Below are 23,383 nucleotides of genomic sequence, written 5' to 3' on the forward strand. Positions count from 1 at the left end.
AGTCAGAGCCCTCTCCCAGAGGAGGTTAGCATCAGCAGGGGACACGCCCAGGTATTTTAGGGCTCCCACTTTGTGCAGCTGAAGGCAGTGATGCCAAAGCAGGTGTGGCTCTTATCAAAGGCCCCCAGTGTAGGCAGCACGAAACTAGAAGCTCTATCACTGAGCTACAATCTTGAACATGATACTACTGGAAGACCCACGACGTGTTTTTCCTGTTGGGGGTGGGAGCAGACAGAAGAAGTTCCATGCTTATAATAAAAACCAGATTACCTCTAGACAGCCGTCTCTAATATAATAAAAGTGATCTGCAAAGGAGGAAGAAATAGGCTTGTCTCCCTTTTGTATCTTTACAGAATATAATAAATATTCAGAAGACTATTTTTATTATTTATTTTATAGGCTGAGAGCTGTGAAGAAAGATGCATCTGTTCTAGGGGCACTGAAACTGCTACTTCAGTTTTCACCTGCTCTTTACAGGAAAGACATGAGGACTGGTAAAGTAGTAAGTGAAAATTCTTTCAAAAGAAAGAAAAGTTTCCTTTGTAGCTCATTTTTTCTGCCACAGATAAGCAAAGGTTAGAATTTACACTGTACTTTGAAAGACAATCTCAACATTTAAATCTTAAAACACATGGAATAATTTAAATAGTTGCTTTCACGCAACCAAAGGTAAGTCAGATGTAACCTGGGTATCTTCTGGAGCTTCATCAAGTCTTCTACACACACGCATCCAAAGAGCAGCACTACCGGTGTAAGTCAGCTGCACGCAGAATTCACTGCAGAACTCAAACACAGCAACTTCACTTTGATACAATTAACTCAGCAGAAAATCTCTCCTGGTCTGGAATACACAAGCCTCCTGTTGTGTGTCTCAACAGACACACATATGGGAAGAAACCCAACTATTCATCAAGACACAGTCTCACCTAGTGTCGAGCAAACGTATGCACCGTAAAACTAATTATATGTAGTTATTTTGGCAGTCACATTTTACCTCGTGCAATTTCAGGTATCCCAGAGATGAGGGGTAGAGGGCTCTCAAAACTCCCAAGTTTAGTTCCGATGCAACGTAATAGTCATGAGGAAACATACATCTAACTTTTGCAAGAAGAAAGCAACTTCCAAAATTATGCATCTCTTCTCAGTTAAGCCTCCTTAGTTCTCTTACCCACTGATCCCGCTCTACTGAGGCCCGTGGCAAGAACACGAATTCAGAGAGATGGTTGCTGGTACTGTTTCCCTCATTGCAGCTGACCCCACTCAACACACTACACCCCGGTACCAACAACACCTTCACTGCACAAATGCTTCCACCATTTTCTCCTGCCGCTGGAACCAACAGCAGAAAGCTGGTGTCCCGAAAGGTCAGGTTAAACCCCATACTGTCTAACAGTTGGGTTTGTTTGGGGTTTTTTTGTCTTTGGGATGGCTGGGTTTGATTCATGTATATCAGAAGACCTCTTCAATCCAACCCTAATCTCTAAAAGTCAGAGGCAGACAGAAACAAAACTCAGTGCTGGAGTTTGCCAAGCTCTGACAGAATTGCATTTGAATACAATTCTGTTGAAATTAGAGGACAGATTTCACCCAAGCTTAGTCTCCAGAAAAAAATGGGAAAGACTTTGACAATGTCACAACAACTTGCTTTCTAGCTGTTCAAGAAGAGAGTATCAATTTCTCATTTTGAAAGTTTTCATGTAAATACACAAAAAAATGAAAATGCAATAGACCTGAGATGAACACTGAAAACGCTGAGGTTTTCTTCCAATTGGGAATGAAGCTACATTTCCAAATCTTGCGATTTATTTATGAAACAGTTTGTTTCTGTGCAGTTTTTCTCATGACCTTAGAATTCTCAATCTGGTGGTGAGCGTACTAAATCCACTAAAATACACCATTTTCATCCAGAGGAGAATGGTGCGCCAGCCGTCACCTGCCTTGTCCCCAGGAAGGGTTAGAACAATAGTCATCCCCCTGCTCCTTCGTTCTAGCCCAAGCTGCCTCCTGCTAACACCTCAGAAGTGAAACGATATGTTGGGGTTGTTTTTTTTTTTAACTTCTTGTAAATTTAGTCAAGTTCAAATTTCATTAAGGACCTCTAACTTCACAGTAGCATCTGCAACTCTAGCATCTCTAGCAAAATAAACAGGTTCTAGACATTCACCTGCGGAGTTACCTACTTTTGCCCTTTGTCAGTTTAAAATAAGAAATGCTGACTTCATAGCTGACCTTGCTACACCCTTTGCTTGCAAAACTGAATGTTTTTTAAATACTTAAATTTTCCTGTTTTTCTAATCTTGTCTGTATAGTGATTGTCTAGTTGCAAGAGGTCTACTGTTTTCTTTTTTAGAAAACCGACGCTTGGCCCCTACCCTTACTTACCCTTATCCCTCCCATAGTCTCTGATTGCACCCAAAATAGCTTTTATACCCATCCATCCTTCCTTCCTTCCTTCCTGCACTTCACAAGGCTCCTCTGCCCGGCTGGTAAAGGATGGGGGGAAGCCAGTCTGCCCCCTGCTCCTCTCCGGGCAGGTGTCAGTGTCCCTCTGTACCTGCCACCCGAATGGGAAGCAGCTGCCCTTCAGGTTTGCTCTCGACGTTTTTCTTGATGCCAGAGAGCCTGAAAGAGAGGAGGTGTTCTGTCTTTTACCCCAGCAAGATCAACGTCAGGTCAGAATTAAGTTGTTGAGGGGGTCTGTCTGAGGGCTATAGCCCTTGGAAATGTCTGTGCCTATCTGGGGCTGAAGTTAACTGAAATATTCAATGATATAAGTGTTTCAATCCCACAAATTCTCTTTGTTCATTCTGTCCCTCTTGCCTATGCTGAAGGCCACCATTCAAAGGCAGAACAGGGAAACACGGGTCATGCAGGAAACGTCATTTTTACAGCAAATCAGGACACGTCTCTGCACCACCATCACCACACAAATTCCCACACATGCTAACTTCTGTGCAAATCCTCCGGGCTCGCTAAAGCTTCCCAACAGCCAAGGGGTATGGAAAGGGGTGGAGCGTTTGTTTCATTTTCAACTACTCCAGCGGCGATTTCAAGGACAAGCCACGTTAGAAAACACGTGCCTCGGAAAGTAAGGCACCACATCCTCTTTGCATCTCCTTTCTAGGACGCTGGCCAGAAATCTGTGGTCAGCCATGACCACAGTCATCAGACAGCTCTTTTCCACAGTATCCTGGCTGAAAACTGGACCACTCCATAGTCTGCTTTCACAACCTCACTCCATGTCATTCCTAAGTAATAAGGAAAAGATAATCCTGTCATAAATTGTTTGTTACAACACTATCCAAAAATCACTTCTGCTCTGAAGTTTGGCTCTAATTTCCATGTAGGAAATTTTAAATGTTATAAATAATTCATTGTTTAAAGTTAAACAGTTTTAATCTGATCCTTTTAAGTGCTGCTGATCACAAACCAGTATTAGTCAAGTTGGGTTTTTTTTTCCATTTTTGAACGCTTTGCTAATCTAAATGCTAATTGTCATGGAATTTTGCAAGCCACATATACACTTCTCACAGGTTTTCAAATGTCTATTAAGCTTCTCTATCACCCTTTTTAGCCCTTGAAGATATGCCAAAACACTATGTTAAATTATGTAGCTTGTGAGGACTTCCCAATTGCATCCTGCCATATGTCAAATGATGTGCCTTTTACAATTACTGTACAGAGCAAGTCATAAGAAGTTAACTATTTCCTTATTGCAGAACAATCAGGAGGAAATTTCGTTAGTGCCCTTCTAGTTCCTTGGTGATCTGAAAATACTTGTGAGATGCTAAAAGTCAGCTTTTCTTCCTTCCAAAAGTCAAATTGGATAGGAAATCAGGAATCTCTGCTGCTGAAACTGAATTGCTCATGTTTACAAGTCTTCTAGACGGTTGTGCTTAAACTAACAAGAGAACACCCACCCTTGTGAAAGGTGCTCAACAGACGACCTTTACATTGTCCTTAATCTTACCCTTCCTCACTTCCCCTTCCCTCTCGGCCTCTCCCAAACTCGTTTTTAGTATTATCAAGTCTTATACCACTCTCAATTGATGTCAAAAGGAGAGAATAAATATGAGTTATTCCTTCAACAAATAAAATATATTTCAAACATTGCATCGGGCCACTTCAATTGAAAACAAAATCCTGCTTAGGGACAGTTCCACAGCTCTTCAAGAATGGCCACATGCTTTGGAGTACCCCAGGTCACAGTATTCCTAAAGTCCTCTAACATTAAATTGTTTTACAAATCGATTGTTCAGAAGGCTGGAGGAGATAGTGGAACTCAGCTAAATCGCAAGCAGTGAAGCCACAAGAAGCCTGTTGCTGTGTACAACTCCAGGAAGAGGAACAACTTGATGCCACCACCTTGACTTCACCACTCAAATGACATCCAAGCCAAAAAGCACGTTAGAGGTCCACCTTAAAAATCAGTTATGTGCTGAAGCATTCATGGATGCAAAAAACCCACCCAAAACTTTCAGAGTATCTTAAATCATTTTGTTTGCATGTCTCTTCCGTTACTTTCCTCTGAACATCCCACCACACAGCCCTCCCACCATTTCATCCTTCTCACTTACATCACCGTAATTACAGCCCTGGCTGATCTCCTTTGTGCTGATCTCGAGATTCTTTCTTTGGTCTTGCCACCTACTCATTTCTGATTCTTCTCAGATAACAGAACGCTCGTCTCCTTCCCAGACCTCCCACCCTCCTTCCCCCTCTTCCTTGCACCATCTGTACGAGTAAGAAAGCCAGTGTTTTCCTGTCTTCAAGAGCGCTTTGCGGCACTCACTGAAAGGCATTCCCAAACTTATCATCTCCATCCAGTAAAGACTACAACAGCTCTGCTGTGGGCCTGGTAAGATATTACGCTTGTGGGCAAAACATTCTTCGGATTAGGCTTGCAAAGGGCAAGAGTCTTAACCTTCAGAAGTTTACTTTGAAGTCTGGCTGATTCAGGTTCCCTAAATCATTCTGTGCACTTACTTCCAGCTAGAGCACGTCTGTACGTCTCCAGCGGAGAGCGTTCACTTGGCATGCAACGTTCAGTGAGGCTGCCTACACCTCCATATGTAGAGTCTATGGCACACTCCCCCTTCAGCAGAAGGAGGTACCTACTGTTCTCGTACTCCGTGTTATAAATTGCACAAGGACAGAGAGACAGGTATTACCAACAGCTTCTACACCCCTTACAGAGCTCAGGGGGAAGGAAGGGGTGTAGAGGTAAAAGGAAAAGAGAGAAAACCCCCATACTCAGAACATTCATCTTCTTCTATTTAAACTCATCCTCTACTCTGGAAAGTGCAAATAGAGAAACTCCAACAGAAGTAGCTCAGTGTAGGCAAGGCAGTCATCCTTAGGCTGTGAGGCATCCAAGAAACCAAATATCCCCTGGTTTTTAACTGTCACTTGAACCTTAGTTGTATTCCAATCCCAATCGAGTGCTCCGCATCAATTCAGATAAAATTACGTGTGTTTTGCTTACTGGTACTGTGTTAACATCAAACAGAAAAATACAACAATCATGGAGCTGGGAAACTAAGATGAAATATCAATTATAAAGCTCAAGGTTAAAGCACTTGCCTTTTTTTTTTTTTTATAATACTTATGGCAGTCACTGTAACTTGCAGTAGTTTACAGCTACATTTGTTGTGTAGGCTACAGAACCCAAATGCTTCAATCCACATCTAAAATCAGCATGAGTCAGGCATATTGCAAAGGGCAAGGCTGTCTGCTTGCCTGAAAACACTTTTGCTTAGCAGGAAGAAAAAAAGAGCATGTATTTTGCCTTTTCACTTCAGCTTTAAAAAAAACCCCTAAACTCTTAAACCCAACCAAGTCTAGACTAACCAGCATAATGGCACAGCTACAGAAAAGGCCTGAATCACGCTGACTGACTGACTGACAGCTGACACACTGCACAAACTTCACTTGGCTTTCTCGGGCTCCGAGCAGAGTGGAGAGCCCATGGGAGCCTGCTTTGCTGACTGCTCTGCATGCCAAGGGGAACACGTGGCCAGAGAAGTCAGAGGGAGAGGGGACAAAGAGCCCATTTCTGTTATAATGCATAGGTGAGTTTGGAAGATGTTATTTTTTGCAGCGTTCCTGGAATTCTCGGGGATCTCCCCAGAGCAGTCTGGGTTAATTACACAGTGCAGAAGCAACTGTTATGTCAAATGAATGCCATTCCTACTAGAAAACGTATCACACTGAGAGGAAGGGAAGGACCAGCCTTCCAACAGAGACACTGAGAAATGAGGATCTCGCTGTGGGACTGTGAGCACTCATAAGCAGACTCGATGGCGTTACTGGCTATGTGTTAATCGCTAATCATTCCACCTTCTGTGCAGATGATATGATACGAAGAGAGACAACACATGCTGTAAATACAATAAAAAAACCCAATCCGCACCACACATGAAATACCACTGTACAGTTGAGGGAGAAAGTCTTGCTACAACTGAAATACAGCCCCATTTTCTTAGCAGATGTTTTGTTAGTATACAGGTGAATATTTTTTTTTTTTCAAGAAGTGTACCCAGCCAGCCAGCATCTTGTAGATGTCAGCACATAAATCATTCTCTGAAGTCAGCATCTAACCTGCTCTTATGAACTGTGCCGGTTTGCTGGCTGGGAGGGTTTGCACAGCTCAATAAACCCATCCCTGTGCTTCCCAGGCAGACTTGCAGCGAGTCAGTGAGGTATGGTCAATTTGAAAATATTAAGGTTAAGATGTGAAATGGTGAAAACCTAATAGATAGCCGGTATAAAAACCATCAGTAGTCAAAGTAACATCAGCTTTGGGATAGGATACTTCTGCAATTTTTGCTAAATTCATATTATTGCATAAAATTTATAAGAAAGCTTATTTTACTATTCAGTTTTATCATCAGGAAAGCTTTAGAGATGTTCTTACCATGCTTCAGATGTAGGCAGCTGTCATTCTGGGGCCTGTACCTGTAGAAGATTGTTTTCCTTTAACAAATTTCTGTTACAGAGTTTTTGCACATTCCAAATAAGTTTGTTTGCTACAGTGTTACATAAGATTTTTTTGTGTGTGGTTTTGGTTTTGTTGTTTGGTTTTTTTATGGTTCTTATACCAGCCATTTTTTGTTGGGGAAAACAGGGTGTTTCTTTGTATATATTTTACAGGCAAAGAGGAGACCTCACTGATGCTTTTAGCCAACCTACTAGGCAGCGGTTAGTGTACACAGAAATGTAAAATACAGCAATAAAAAAAACACAGTGGCTACAAAAAGGTCAGTGTAAAGTTTCCAGTGTCCAATAATCCCACAGAGTATTTGAGTCATAGGTAAGTCTAAGGATGACACAACTTCGATAGAGGAGAAAAGCAAAGGTGAAGCAGGTCAGCGATTGCAGCAAGGCATAAGTTCAGCCAAAGTTGTTGATGCAGTCAGGACTGCTGCACAGAAAGGCGTAAGGGAAAGGAGACGTATCGTGTGCATTTTCACAAGCTTGCATTCGAAGTGAAGTATCTTAAAACATCCATCAGAAGCAAGTGTTAGAGAAAAGCATGTAAAAAATAAATAGCGCAAGCCCTGGTTTCTAAAATATGCCTGAGGTGAATGATAAGTAAGAGTTGCTCATGGCCTACCTGATGCTGATTCCTGCAACTTTTCTCTCTTCCTCTTCTTTTTCTTCCCCTGAAAAATAGACAATTTTACCATTACACACACAGAATTATCTTTGCCGCTCCCCCACCTCACAGCATAGAAACAAAAGCCATCTGGACACTGAGAAAGTGCTTAGGAAAAAACCAATTGTTTTGGGAGTAGTTAAAACCTTTTCTAACCCACTTCCAACTGTTTCAACGGTAACAAGGTTTGCTCTCAACATCTACGGAAAAATATGCACATGAGCAATACACATTTTTATATCCACAAGGAATTACAATTTCTGGCAGTTTCTCAACTAACACTGGCAGCTGCAAGCATCTAAAAGACTTCTCACACTTAATAATCTGATGACACATATGTTGATATAGTAATTTATGGCTCTTACAAGAACTCTTCACACATTCAGATACTTACACTGTCATACATGGCAACAGCAGACAGGGTGTTGAAAGTATCCAGGACAACCATGACTTGTCCCCAGGGCGCACGCCAGCCAACTCAAACTGTTCTGATAGCGCTCGTACCTTCACAAAAGCCAAGTCTCGTACGGCTGTGCCTGGAGAACGTGCCGTGCCATAAGCAAGCAGCACACTGCTGTTCGGCGGAGCACCCTGAACGTGACCGAGGCGCAGGACAGAAATGGCCATTAGGCAGCTGTCTTTCTTGGACACCACACTGGCACCAGTGTGCCGGCACAGCCTCCTCGTGCCAGCCCACACGCTGAGCCTTCTCCCGCACCCCCATCTATGGAAAAGGCCAGAGCTCCCAGTTTGCACAGTCGTTGAGGAAATTTAAAGCCATTTTAGACCCACAATTTTGAACTTCAGGCTTCTCGCATCACCCTAATTACCACACTGATATTCCTCCACGTGACTTCTCTTTACTGTCCTGTATTGTCAGTCAAAGCCTTTTTTTGTTTGTTTTTTAAAAAATAAGTCATATCCATTTATATTTTAAAGAAGCCTTCAAGCTGCCAGGACAGGCTCTGGCAAACCTCGGTGCAGTTGCTGGAAGCAGGACTGCAGCCCGCTGTCCATCCTTCTGCCCCCCAGCCAGAGGTTACCCCATCAGCACAGCTGGCAGCTGTCAACACATGTCCCAGTGTAGAACGTGCCACAAACTGGAAGGGCTGGGGTGGAGGGACATGTCTTCCATTAGCTGGCTCTGCAAGGTGACAGGAGGAACAGCAGCTGATGTGGGAAACCACCTCCAACTGCTGCAGTGCTCACGGATGGACAGCAACCGAGGACCCCAAATAGAGGCTACGGTAGATAAAAGTGTCCAGTCTGCTCTCACGGTATGGGCTTGCCCCACTGTTACACCCCTGTCCTTATTTACCCTGAGGCTGGTAGCGGGGCTGGGCAATGCCCAAATACGGAACCAAGACGAGAAGTTGGAAAGCAGATTTCAAGGGCTCGGGGAAATTCACGGGGATATGTTTTATCTCTTCGGCACCAAGGCCATGCTTCTGCTTAGTGCAGATATTAACATGGAAAAATCATGCGAGGAAAATGATGTTTTATTCTCTATGGCAGGCTGACTTCAAGTGCTAAAACATCGCGAAAGCTGATCTGAGATCCATCTATGAGATAGCAGAAGTGGAGGAACAGAAGGAAAAGGCTGGGCTGAAAACTGCTTGTCAGCATTCCCAAATGAGGTAGTTTCTAACAACTCCAGCATACGCAGACACCATTACATTAAGAAAACACTGTGCTTCTCGTGACTATCACACAACTTCGCAGGACTACTTTGGGTGTCAGTAATAAAAACATAATAAAAAGCACACAGATACTGCCAACAGTTGAATAGCGATGCTTAACATTTTTTTGAAATTTCTAGAATCCTGAATAACCAGGCAAACCAAAATAGAAGAATTAAAACCAAGTGGTACATAGTTTTAATTGTACTGTTTTGTGGAATTCAGCCACATGAAACAGAAGAGTCAACCCTAAGTCCCTTCTAACTCTCAAAATGCTGCAGTAATATCTGTGCTGAATGTATATAATTTCATTTTTTTTGACTGCTCAAGTTAGAAAAAAATAAGAGAAAAAAGGAAAAAAAAAAAAAAAGATGACATATAGCTGTAAAGGTTTCAGTGATAACCTGTGAACTACTATGATCACCTTCTCACCACCACTCCAGCACACGTGTGCATTCCTGGGGAGGCAGAGAGAAGGACTGCAGGAGGAAGCTGGCAGAGTTCTCCATTGTAACATATAGGACTGCAGTATGTCAGAGCTATACTTCCACACAGGATGCAGGCTGGAAGCACATCAAAGAGAGAATTCATACGTGCCACCTTACACACTCCGAATGTCTGCCAAGGCATTTCAGAAGCTGCAGGTCCACTGCTCGTGCTATATGGCAGTAGGCTGCGGCAAAACACCTCAGGTTCTCAAAGTCAACACAACCGAGCATCACAGGACAATCTTGAAGGCTGGCGTAAATGTGAGCTAACAAGGCTCCAAAGTGGTTTGATTTTCCAGCAATTAAGTTCAAGACAACTGAAATCCCTTGTTTTCAGGGACTATATCACTGAGGCCCAATTTGTTCCCACCTATATTTCAAGACAGCTCTGTTGACACCGTCTTGTTACTGGAAATAAACCCTACCCGCGTCAGGACATGACAGCTCACCTGCTAGGAAAGATGACTGTATAAAACACGCAGAAACAAGCTGCTAGGGCTTGCAGTAGTGTCCATGCTTACAAAACTGGGCATGGATGTCAGCAATACCAAGGATTTGCTTCAGAGATGATAATGTAGCTTCTGTGACAATGCCTTCCATGCGAAAGATCTCCCTAAGAGACTCTAGTTTACAATTAAAATGTTGTTTAAGCTGAACAGTACCTGTGCTGGATCAGAAATGCTGGGTACTTCTACAGTTTCTGTTCTCTTTAATGTCCACAAGACATCAGTGAAGTAGAGAAATATTACTGTCCAACTAATACAGTTGGAAAAACTGAGTCTGATATAGCATGTACGCTTCCTATCACAGTAAATAACATCCCAGCTGAAGGGGGGACAGAAAGGAGCCCAGATCTCAGGCTCGGATCAGTCTCTCAGGATTGCAGCTTGCGAGTTTCATGACATAAGACTTCACTGACAGCTTATTGTAAGCACAATAGTATAACTGCAGTGCAACCTGTGTAACGTGCTATTAGTGCTTGTTTGAGATGTAATTATAAAATAAGAGTAATTGGAAGAAAACTTCTTCGCTTCACCAAATGGTAAAAAAAAAGCAGGATCTGTCACAAAGTTTACCTACAAATTTTGTAGGCTTTATCTCAGAGATGGACCATTCCGAATTACTTTCAGTTAAAGTTCAGTTTGCATTAAAATCCCTGGGCTTACAGTTCTGCTGAAAGAGAGACACCCCTTTTTTTGCTCAAGTCTAAAGAAGATTTATGGATAGCAAGTGATCAAATAGAAAACTATGGAAAATTCACAGCTGTACAGTAGAACATAAGCTTTCAGACAGTACTGACAATTGTCTTAGAAAAACAAACTTTCCATGCTAATTTTTTCCCCTGAAAACCTGTGACCTTCATAAGAAGCATCTCAACAACAACAACAAAATCTCAAGTTTTCTGGATGCTTGAAGTGCAAACAAATATAAGGCTTATGTTATATGTTTGTTCACCATCCCTCCATCAAGAACTTTACACAAGTTACAGAGAAAAAGGAGAAAGAAAAAAAAAAAGTTAGGTAAAGCAAGTTAATTTGAAAAGAGCCTTCAAGTGAGGGACTTACATAGTTGTCTCTTGCAGACCAGCCTGGATAAAGCTGCATGTGTAGCTGCCTTTCTTTACGAGCTAGTTCATAATATTTCGCCTGTTCTTCACGGGAGAGAGCATGCCACTGCAAACAAAATAAACATAGTGATAGACTCGGAAATAAGTCATACCTAGGCAAAGGATGACAGGAGCAAGCATTTTTATGACTTTGATTCAGTCCTTCCCCACTGCAAAAATGAAATTCACTAGCAATTACAAGCACCCATGTTTATTAACCAACTTTCAGGCGTTTGTCAGCTCTGCAACTGCCAAATGCCTTGAGCATGGCAAAAGTCTTTTCTGGAAACATGGCTCACCAAGTAATCTGCTCACAGAACCATGTCCTCCCAACACCACTTAACCCAAAAAACCCCACCCCTCAAAACCAAACAACCAAAAAGGATCCTTTATGTCCTGCCAAAAACGAAAGGTTTTATGCTGCTTTTAGAGGGCAGCAAGCTCCCCACCACAGAAGGGTTTGCTGTCTTCTTTATAAGCAGCAGCTACACACGGGCGTTCAATGCCAAATGCAGAGGGCTTTCGGGCACCAGCAGGCTGCTGTTCCAAGATCAACCTCTAAGTATTGAGCTTCAAGGTACCTGCTTTCTGATTTCTTCTTGTTGTAATAGAAGAAAAGAAAATGGCAAGTGCAAAAAGTTTCTAAGATATAGAAACCACAGAACTGTAGTCTTCCAGATTACATGAGTTGACCTCTATAGCCAAGTAGGGATAAACTTCCTGCTTTTATGTATTTAAAAAAAAAAAAAAACAAACAAAAACCCCTCACAACCTGCACATTTGAAAAGGCACCAGCTGCATCAGTGTCTAATAATTTTGTTCTTGTTGAAACACCTATCATAGACCTGAACCAAAAAGAGTAACGGTCTTTTATTTAGAATCAGGTTCCACTGCTCCAGCATTAGATGTGTCTTCTTGTTTGACTTTGACAACATGCATGGCAGGGGGAGAGGAAAATGTTAAAAAAAACCAACCCAAAAGACAGACATGGAATCATGAAGATACTCGTGCAAGAACAATTTACAGAACTAGGATTTCAGATCAGATCATATTTGTATGATTTAATATGTCACATCAGAAGATGTGAAGTAAAGGGCTCGTCTGTCTCGACTTGGCAAGTTCGATGTGTCACTGAGAGCACAGCAGTTCAGCCTCTTTGCAACTCTCAAACTCCACATGTGCATTCCAAAATTGGAAGGTAGCAAACATTATGCTGTGGCATCAGAGAGCCAGCATCACGCAAAACGTCAGCTCTGGAGAACAGAAGTGTTTCCTATTCTGGTGTGGCACAGGGTATAGCAAATAGCGACCAGGATGACTGAACACAGGACATTTGATAATAACTAATCTCCAAGCAATTATATTGGATAACTTGTGTTGTTCGCACCACAGTAAAAGCGGAACTTGAAGTACTTTCTTCATGGAGTCCAAGCTGTGGAAAAAGCAGGCAATGGAGCACTGAGGCTTGATTCATGATCCAAATGGAGATAAACAGGCCACTGCCCTCATTCAGGCCATGAAAACAAGGCTGACATACTAAGTAACTAAGATCAATTACTGAGGGAGAGAGAATGAAAACATGATCAGGGAGACTTGCAGGAAAGAATGGAAAAGGCAAGTACAGAGACATCCTTTAAGAGCAAGTACCAAGAACATCAGAGAGAAGCCATAAGGCTGCAGGAACGGAGACAAGTAGCAATAGATTTCTGTGCTGGTTTGGGAGTGGGGGGGAAGCCTTCAGATTGTACCAGAGAAGCAGTAGTTAAGGTCATGTACTGACTTCCCACTGAAAAGCACAGGGTTTTCAGAGGGTTGCAGTGCCTCTCAATACTGCCTTAGTCAGTGGTCAAGAAGAGGGGTTCACTGAGCAAGGGGATTTGAATAATCCCTGCTCAAACTCAGATTGATACATACGTCATCCCTTTTCTCATTTCTGGGACAGTCAAGGGCAAAATGGGCATTTACCTCTGCTGCTTTCCCTTGGAAGAACAACACTGACGGTGAAAATGAAGGCATTCACAACTTGACTGCACAAGTCCCTGAGCAACCTGATGCAACTGGACCTGCTGTGAGCACATGTTGGACTAAATGACCTCCACAGGTCCCTCCCAAAACGTGATTTTACAATCAGACCACATTATATTAATTTTTGAGTTCCATCTTCGCTGGTGTCCAGTGTTCATCTTTGAATGATCCCCTCCTGCTCTGATGGACACCAGCCCAAGGGAGGACCCAGAAGGTGATTTGAATGCTCCTTCCATGTGTGAATGAGGATATTTCATGCCTGAGCTGCTGACACCATAACATGAGTGGAACAAACACCAATTTGATGATGTTGCTAATGCTGAAAAAAATAAAATCAAGACACTGCTTTTATTTCTAGTTGCATGTTTTATCTTCTACAGCTAATTTGATAGTTGCACATTAGTTAGCACCTCAAGCAGAAAATGAGCCATCACACCCAGCTAAAGGGAAACACATACAAATTAGCAGCACACGTGAGTACACACACACCCTCCTGTACATACCCTTCTGCCAAGAATCTGGTTGATAGCTGCGCTTTCTTTCAGAGTACACTCTGCTACAACGTTCGCTCTCATTTCTTTCATGTACAACATGAAAGCATTCAGAGGTTTCTTAATATGAGGTCTTTTTGGCTCTTGTTCTTTTCTCTGTTCGTGCTGAGGCTTCCTAAAACGTGGTGGGGGAAAGGGAAAGGAGGGGAAAAAAAAGCATCCATTTACCTTCAGCATTAAAAAAACCCAATGGAAAATTACCAACCTGTGGTTACTGTAGCATTTAAGTCGTAAGAATGAGAATTTCAGTGGTCATGTCCCATCCACTTTTATACCTTTTCAGTGAATTGACTTAATTTAATAGTCAGGGAGGATGTCAGCTTGAAATTCTCTAGCGAATAACATTTGATCTGTGAATCTGCTCCAAATTCACCACTTGTCTCTATTCTTTTTGAAAGGCTATCCATAGTACCCTGGAAGACCACTGCCACAGGCAGGAGGATAGCTCCTCATCCACTTCTTTCTTAGGCCTTTTGCCTTTGAGTACTAAGCAATAGATCTTTTACTAGTAAATTTTGCAGTTAAAACCTTTTCCAGCAGAAGTGCATGAGTCCATACTCAAGCAACATCGACAGGTAGACAGGTCCATGATTATCGACTGCTGCCGATAGCTAAAAACTGCTGGACAGGAATGAAGAATGGCTTCAGGTCTCATTACTCTTCCCAAACAGTGGCTCATATGTCCCATTTTAGTTATTGGAGAAGAGTTAAAATTCAAAGAGGTCATGAAAGGCACTTTTTTTTTCTTTCTCCTTTTAACATCCTTGACTCTTCTTCAGATAAAGTTAGTTCTCAAACATTTATAGATTAAGTGCTAGTGCAGGAAGGAAGACTCACACATGCATTAGCTCACTGTCATTGTGCGGATGTTCTTGTTTTACTTGAGGTGTTACAATAGCTGGGTGAGGGATTCCAGTTGTGTGAGGGCCTGGAGGACCAGGAATCATGTGATGTGAAAACCTAAAAGAGAAAACAAAGGAAAGTCTGTAACCCTAACGAAGACAGGCATCAAACATGTATGACAGCAGCAGGATGCCCTAAGAATGCAAACATTCCAGAGCTTGCAATGGAAGACAATTCTTTAAGAGTGCATGAAAAATGTTTAGCTAAGATTTGTTAAGTTGTAGCCCATTTATTCAAGAAAAAAAAAACCCAAACAAAAAAACAGTCAACATTTTGTTTGTAAATAAGTTATTTTATTACCTTTCAGGCGAACTGTTTTAGCAACACAAGAAACATTTAATGGTTGTGCTGATGCACTGACTAGCAAGAAAAATACACATTTCTTAAACAAAAACTCTATTTCCACATATATATATATATACATTCGTAAAATATCCACCACCAGCCAATGCAAAGGAGGGAACTGCCATGCAGAAACAAATAAAATAAAAGAAGTAGTGTTTTCAAGAAGTCCCTGATGGCTCTCTAAGGAATCTCTTACTGTTCAAGATACTTAAGCGAAAAGATTTTAACATCACTTCACCTAAACTCACTATCCTTCCCTCAAATGCTTAAAATAACTTTAAAAAATCCAGAATCCTGGAAGAAGGCATGGGGGGAGGGAAGAGACAGAGAAAGAGAAACTTTTGTCCTACATAAAGCTTCCTTTCATTTGTACAAGAAGGAAAACGGAAAAGAAAACCAAAGCACCACTAACTCAATCATCCCACCCTGCTAACCCAGGTCATCCTCAAGGATAGCTGAGACTGATCTTGAAGGTGCTGAGCACTGCAAGCTCAAGTGCAGCAGAAAACCTGCATGCTTTATTTTGAACTGGTAGAAAGCACCATTAACTTCAAATGCAAGCTCATGCTCCCAAGTTTTGCTGAATGGCGTCCAGCCTCTCCCTTCCCCATTCCCTAAGCCCCCTTGCCCTTTGCCTTCATGCCATCAAAATAAAAGCAAACACAAAGCCCTGTAACCATATCAAGTCATTTTATTATGGAGAAAGAATGGGTTTTCTGCCCAATCACCCTGACAGGCACATGCGTATCATTCCCCTGTAAAGAACTAGAGGAACAGGGATAATCCAAAGGAGTCCCACACAAATAGAGGCAAGAGGAGCCACCACTGAGCAAGGGGCCTGTCCTAAATCCCCGTGCAAGAGGATGTGTCTTCTACAGGTCACACCAAAAAAACCCCAAGAATGGTATATTGCAACCTTGTGTACACCAAGCACAGGATGCAGAAGCTGTCTTCAGAGTGCAAAAGCGAAGGAGAGGAGGTCTGGAGTGTGTCATGGCCAACTCTCAATTAGCATTGCTTGCGCTTAGACATAAAGACACAGTGCCTGATTCACACACCAGTACAAATACACTGCGCTGGCATCCCTTGCCGTTAGTGGTTTTGGGCTGTGAAATACCTACTTGTGAGCAAGTTTCCACATGGAGTGATACCTAAATGATTCAAGACTAATTACCAACAACTTTGAAATTACAACTAGAAAACACAGACTAGAGTGACAATCCACTTGGTTGTATACTTTAATGAGCAAAACCCAAGGATGCACGCTATGTGTCACATCTAGAAATGAACTAACTACTCATTTCAGATGAAACAGCTCAATTAATTGTTGACAATTCACCAATGCTCCTAATTGCAATACTTCAGAGACTGCCAAGAAAATGCCGAATGAGACCAGTGTGGGATCCAGGCAAACTGTATATACACAAATAAGTTAAATAAAAATGTACGCATAAAGTTTTAGCTGACTGAAAAGCAAGCAAAGGCAGACCAAGATGCAAGCAGAAGAGCAACTTGCCCTCTAGTGCCAGCAGTTACTCCCCAGTCAGACATCCACCTCCTACACCTACCTGGACATGGAAGGGTTGACTGAGAGTGAGGATGGGTAGGGCTGCCTGAATCCACTCGAGATGGGATATACAGGCTGACCTTGCCTGAGGTCACAGAAGAAAGGAACCCATCAATCATACGATACGGTATTCAATAGTTACTCTAGAGTTACAAGCACTTGATGGGAACTCAGTACTAGTCACAAATAAATCGTAATAGGTAAAACTTTCAAGAGTTCTGCTATATTCAAAGCTAATGAATACTTCAATTCTTTGGACTTTTTCCCTTGCTATTGAAAGATTCCCAACCTAGGGTTTCCACTGGGGAGGAAAGCAAAACAACCAGCCTTCCTCCCCCAAAGCACATGGGCATGCATGCGCACCCCTCTATCCCTCTCTCACCTAGTTTTAAAAACACTGGAATCAGATTTGGTTAACCAGCTCTTAGGAAAGAGGCATTTTATTCCAAATAGTTATACTGTAGGTCAGCGCAAGAACACCAGACTGAATTATTACCCCAGAAAACCTTTTGAACAGTTTTATTAAGTCTTTGAAAACTTAGGACTCTCTCCATCTTGCATTTTCTGTAGTGAGGTACGGCGTCCAGCTTTTCTAAGAAAGCAGAGTTTTTATTTGATAAAAAAACCCAACCCACAACCACCTAAAAGCCCACAGCAACACCAGCCCATCTTAACTACTCAAACTGTGCAATCCAGTAAGAGAAGCTTGTGTGAAATTCTTACCTCCTTTATACTCCCACATATACAGAATATTTTGTCACCAGCCTGTCATTTGGACTCTCTAGTTCATCACTACATTTTGTTTACTTCCAGTTAGCGATGGTTCAGGTAGTGACTACAATTAACACCCAGAAGTAGCATGCTATGGCAATGCAAACAAGTACCAGTTCAGCCCAAATTCCTGAACCAGCCCAGAAAGACCACCGCACACATCAATCCGATTCAAAGTTACTTATTGACTGGCAGATTAACATTTCAGAGGGGAAAGAAAAAAGGATATTGGCCTTTCTAAGGTTCAGTATACAGGTTTCAGACTTGGAGTATGTTACTGGAAATGAGCAGTGCTCAAAGGGAAGGGGAAAAATCAGCATCGCTGCCACACAGAAGGCAGCTGGAAGCCGTCTAGCATAAGGGACGGCTGGGTATGTCAGTGAGCGCCGCTGAACACATCCCCAACCCTTATGAGACGGGATCTTGTGTCTCCTTTCTCTTTTCCCTCTTCCCTCCCCCCCAGCCTCTGCATGGAGAAACCATTCAGAAGAAAGGATTGACCACATCTGGAAAACGAATGCCAGGAACTGCCTGGTGGTGGTGGAGGTGGGGAGTCAGCTGAGAAGCAACCAACAGGGAGGAGGTGGTGAGGGAGGAAACAATAAAAAAACCCCTAGAGTCAGATACTTCCATATTTTAGTTTGGTATCTGATAATAATTCATTCCAAAAAGGCACGTGGCACTTCCTGAAGACTTGCCCGCAATACAGAATTTCACCATCTTCTGCTCTCTACTTTCTCTGCCTGATGTCATCTGGATCATGTTTCCCTCCCATAGACACATTTAAAAATAAAAAAAAATCTGCATCGCTCTTTGCATGGTCACAGACTAGTCAAGATACAGATTCTAAAGCACTGAAATTGTTGCTGAGTTTCCTTATTCCCTGTTCTGACAGAACTGAGAGCCAGTACCTATCTATCCCAAGCAGACATGAAGCATCCTGCCAAACTGATTACTCTAAAAATACCATGTGTTTCCTCCAAAAGGAAAATGACACTCTGGGTGGCAGGGAGAGATGCTGAGAGGGCTGCAAAACCTCCCCGTGACAAAGGCTTCTGTCCATAGTGAAACTGTCAAAAGCAGCAGAGCTCAAAAGTTTATTCTCCATTTTGCTGCAGTTTCAAGACTTCCCCCCCCCCCCACACACACACTTCAAAGTTCCTTCTTGCTTCCCCTCCCCTCAGTAATTGCAATTTTTGTTTATTAAAAATTTACATTTAATTCCTCGAGAACTGTTTTCTGCTATCTTTCCAAATGCCAAGAGCCACAAATCTGAGCCATAAGAAATATATAGACTTCAAAGTGAAATCTACACACTTCAATTTCTGTACGTGTTCAAAAACGAGATTCGATGCATTTCAAAGTTCGACATTTTTTGATCTTTTCAACTAAAATAACGTAATAATTTCTCACTGCAGCGACATTCTTATTTTGTAAATGCTGCAATTGATCCAACAACAGTGAATGGCGTGAACATGCACCTTTGTCTGAAAAGAAGCTAAAAGTTCTTACCAGCCGAGAGGTGGTGTTATCTGTCCAACCCCCCCTGGAGACAAGGGATAGAAGGTAGGGAGATCAGGAGCTGGAGGGTGCCTGGACATGCCTGTTAAAGAGCACAGAAGAATAAATGACTTTCCCCTTGAAATATTACACATGAGCTACAGTTCACAGCTAACACGGCCAATGCTACGACAGAATTGATGCTCTGCAGAAGAAATACACCACCTTCTTAGTTAGTGTTAAAAGCAAAAGGCTATCCATGCCACCTTTAAAATAATAAATAAATTGCACACGATATTGCAATTCAAAAGGGAAATACTGGAAAAAACTAAGTGGAAGGAGGGAATAAATGTGTAGGTAAGAGCCTGCTCAAGTTTAGATCTCCTGTCAAGCACATTAGATAATGCTGTCCTCAAAATGGCTTCACCAAACCTGAACAGATCCCAAGGACCTCTTCTAATGCAGCACGAAACAAGAGGAAAATAAAGCATTGTCAAAGAGGCAGCACAGCAGAGCTATTAGATTAGGTAAATTGCTACTCGTACATTTTCACGGGTTCCCTTATGGATTCACAGATTTTGGAAACTTGCTACCACAGAGGATCAGTGGTTAATTAAGAATCATTTTCAGACCTGTAATGGTCACACTTGATATGATTCATTTGGCTTCCAATTGTCACTCCAGCTCCAACTAAGCTCTTCATCAAGTTGACTCCTGTGGGCTCCAAGGTCAATCTGTTTTGCATTGGTAGTATTTCATGGAAAAATAAGAGTCCCATCAGAAATGATCCATCAGCTCACATTCCCCAGAACACAGAGCCCTACAACTGCAAGAATCACCTCAAGATTAAAGCTAATCCTCGTCCCAAAAGGGTCTGTGGTCTCCATTCTTCACCTAAACCTCGTGCCCCCAGGAGACATGGAATTACAGTTGCAGAGACCACAAAGACATTGGTTTATTTAAATGTGTTTGGGGAAGAGGGGGCTGAAGCAGAAGGAATTGTTAAGTCTACTTCACATGTTAAATCATCTGCTTTAAGGGCATTAAATATTTATGTGGTGACACTCCAAAGGTCCAAGACTGAGTGTGTGTTACCTTGAGACTTGGCTTATGGATTGATGCTACTGATTTATTTCCCCTCCTAGTTTGTATTTAAATCTTCTGAATTTAATTATATGATTTGAAGAATATCTTTTGGGACTGTGCACAGGAAAGGATGGAAAACAATACTGGTGGTGTTACTGCTAACTCTGTTCCGGTGCCTCAGAAAAGCTAAATTCTCAGACTTGGGACCACAGCCTGATCAAATTTCTGGCCAGTTGTCTTCTCAAAGTTGTAAAAGAACTGGCAACTGACAGGAAAGGGAACACTTCATATATCCCAGGGTTTTCAGGTGTAAGGGAATGCTCTTTCAGAGCAGTTAAAAAAAAAAAAACAAAGGTGGAAACCAAGCCCAGCTTCTCATCTCTCTGATCTCTGGTGTCGGCTGATGCTCCTGGGGAGTGACGACATGACCTTGCCTCTGCCAGACCAAGCTCTGTGCAAGGAGCTTGGCTGCTCCTTCCCCAATATCCAAATTTCTGACCCATGGAGACGACGCTGCTCTCTCTGCAGTCTAAAACTTCTGGACCCTTCCAGGGGGCTGCCAGCTACCTAATGCCAGCAGGAACACACACAGCTGCTGTATGGCCAGCACTCTCCGAAGCAAGCTTTTGCTCACAGAAGGGTTAAGAAAAAAATAAAAGGGAAGAAAGAAGCGACTGCCTTTAGCAAGGCAGTGGCTGCGTGTCCATCCCGATGTGCCTGCAGGCAAGCCACCATGGCCCCCGGTGGGGGATTTTGGTGGGAGGAGAGCACCCCAGCGTTGGGGCTGGGCACCAGGGCAGGGCCTTGCTCCAGACCCACGGTGGGAGGCGAGGACAGAAACAATGGTCAGAGGCATTTGGCAGAGGACCTGAGGGAAAAAAATCCTCTCTTCACAGCAACTGTATGGGCCACTTCACTGGGGCTGCTCCCACACGCCAGCGGCGACAAAACGGGGAGTATGGAAAGACCACACACATCAAGGAGACCGTCACAGCCAAAACCAGAAGTCGCCAGCCCATGTTATCCATCCCCATCTGCGCCAGATGCTGTGCAAAGGGATTGAGAGCCCGTTCAGGAACACCAGAGGGGCACAGCTCTGCACCAGAGACACCCCCGGCTGCCCCCCTGGCACAGCCCCTTGCCAGGCTTGTGGGATGGGGATGTGAGCCATGGGGTGCACCAGGGAAGGACAGTGGAGAGGGCAAGACGAGGCAGAAGGGAGGACAGGCAGCAGAAATAACAAGCCAGATGTTATTCTGTTTGGGTCTGCAGGAGGGGAGTACAAAAAATAAACCGGGAACAAAGGCAAAGAACTGGAGTGCAGGAGGACAAACCTATCACACAGTAAGAGAAAACCTCTTGAGCTCACAAACTGCAGCAGTGGGGTGTGCCCCAGCCATTGCAGCCAGCTTGGGCAAGAGGTGGAAATCCCGTACCTAACAGGTAAATCCCCTACTTTGCCAGGTAGTCCCCATCTGGAGTGTCCCTGCCCATGGCAGGGGGGTTGGAACTCGATGATCTTTAAGGTCCTTTCCAACCCTAACCATTCTCTGATTGTATGTGCAGCACCCAGGGGATTTTGAACAACAAGTGTGAATACCCTTCTCCTGGGCAGTGATGCAAAGGAGGAAGACAAATGAGGACAGTAGGTCTCCATTTGCTTCTTCCAAATCTGAAAAAGATATTATACATGTATTTACAGGCCAGGCTTCCCAAGCAGAGAGCTTTTTGTATTCCTGCTCCTTAAAAAAAACCCAAGCAGCTAATCAATAAACAAGAAAAAAGACACAGAGCCACAAGACCATGGTATTTTCTGGATGTAGCCCATGTTACTATCTGCATAGCAAGGCCAAAATAAAAACTAGGCATTCAGGGAGAGTCAGAACTAAAAAAGTCTCTCTCCCCGGACGATGGTGGCTAGACACCTCTCCAGATAAAGAGGACAACTGTGCATGTGGACATGCGCCCAGGTAAAACAGAGCCTGGGTTCGCCGGGGTGCTGGGCAGGAGCTGTCAGCGCGGGCTGGGCTCAGCACCTCGGAGGTTGTTGATGCTTCCTGGGGGACCGCCAGGCTGACCTGGAGTGGGGCTGGCCTGGTGCTCCCAGATGAGGATCTGGGGGGGCTTTCTGTTTGTTTTATGGAGTCCTAAGGGAAGACAGAACACTGACATCCATGACCCAGACATCTAAAACGATGCTATCTGCAGGAGGCAGCGCGCACGAGAAGGTTAAAAAATGTCATGTTTGCAAAGTCTTAACTTGTGCAGGCTCAAAACTGTATTTTATGGGCTATGCTTCAATTATGCCAACTGGTGTATAGAAGAATTCAGACAGCCAGAACACAAGGACATAAAATACAATTTTGAGTAAACAGGAAAAAGAAAAGGTTTCAGTAACACCACTATTGAAGTACTCTTCCCCTGTTTTTGGGAAGGTGAGGGATGATTGCCGTTTCTGCATCTGCATGCTGCAAGCCTTGGGCACCACAGGGGGTGGTGAGGGCTGGCCGCTGCTTATTGAGATTTTAAAAGATTTTGACGAGTAAAGCAAGCCCAAATTATCACATTAGAAAGAGCATGAAGATTTAAACAGCCAAGTTAAATATCAGCATCACAGCAGAATTACCGTCTCTGAAAGTAGGCGTGCATGCCTAGAACCCTTCCTCTAAAATATTACAAATAAAGCTCCACTGGCAGCACGGGGGGCACCAGGACCACTCTGCATGTCCATGGCGCTGGGACCGGATGGGCTCACCTTGTTTAGAGCTGACATCGGAGGGGATGTGAGACGGGTGCGACCCCGGGGAAAAGTGCTCATCGCTGTAGGTGATAAGAGGGGTGAGGGGGTGAACCGCATGAGAAGGCTGTACCACTGGCACCTTGTTTGACTGCAATAGAAGAAAAAAAAAAAATAAACAGTGTTAGTAAGGTGGGACTTCTGCATTAAAAAAGAAAAAAATACACTTTCAAAATGCAATTTTTACATATTTGTATTACAGAAGGGGGAGGAACGAATGGCTGAACAGACATGACATTAGGACCGGTGGATGGCAACCAGGTTTGCTGCCAGAACGGGCATCCATGAACCACTGCCACCCAAGGAGGGATGCGGATGTTGAGGAAACGCAGGGAAATGAGTAGGGGCCAGGAGGAGGAGGAAAGGCATTTGGGACACACAGAGACGGGGCTGGGGATGCAGTGGTGG

The 23,383-nt window shown here is 43.3% G+C and overlaps 1 protein-coding gene across 1 annotated transcript in view; it reads right to left on the bottom strand.

The window, feature by feature from the left end:
• The window catches only part of LEF1 (lymphoid enhancer-binding factor 1), a gene marked incomplete at its 5' end in the record, with an annotated part of 65,782 nt that overhangs the window by 5,581 nt on the left and 36,818 nt on the right, over positions 1-23,383 (bottom strand). Inside the window, 6 exons of the mRNA XM_010075470.1 lie at positions 7,616-7,664; positions 11,390-11,497; positions 13,959-14,121; positions 14,844-14,966; positions 19,105-19,195; positions 22,934-23,066. Of these exons, the coding sequence (XP_010073772.1) occupies positions 7,616-7,664; positions 11,390-11,497; positions 13,959-14,121; positions 14,844-14,966; positions 19,105-19,195; positions 22,934-23,066 (667 nt within the window). The remainder of the gene's footprint in view (positions 1-7,615; positions 7,665-11,389; positions 11,498-13,958; positions 14,122-14,843; positions 14,967-19,104; positions 19,196-22,933; positions 23,067-23,383) is intronic.

This window comes from Pterocles gutturalis, unplaced genomic scaffold (genome assembly GCF_000699245.1).
Source record: "Pterocles gutturalis isolate BGI_N339 unplaced genomic scaffold, ASM69924v1 scaffold27927, whole genome shotgun sequence".
NCBI lineage: Eukaryota > Metazoa > Chordata > Aves > Pterocliformes > Pteroclidae > Pterocles > Pterocles gutturalis.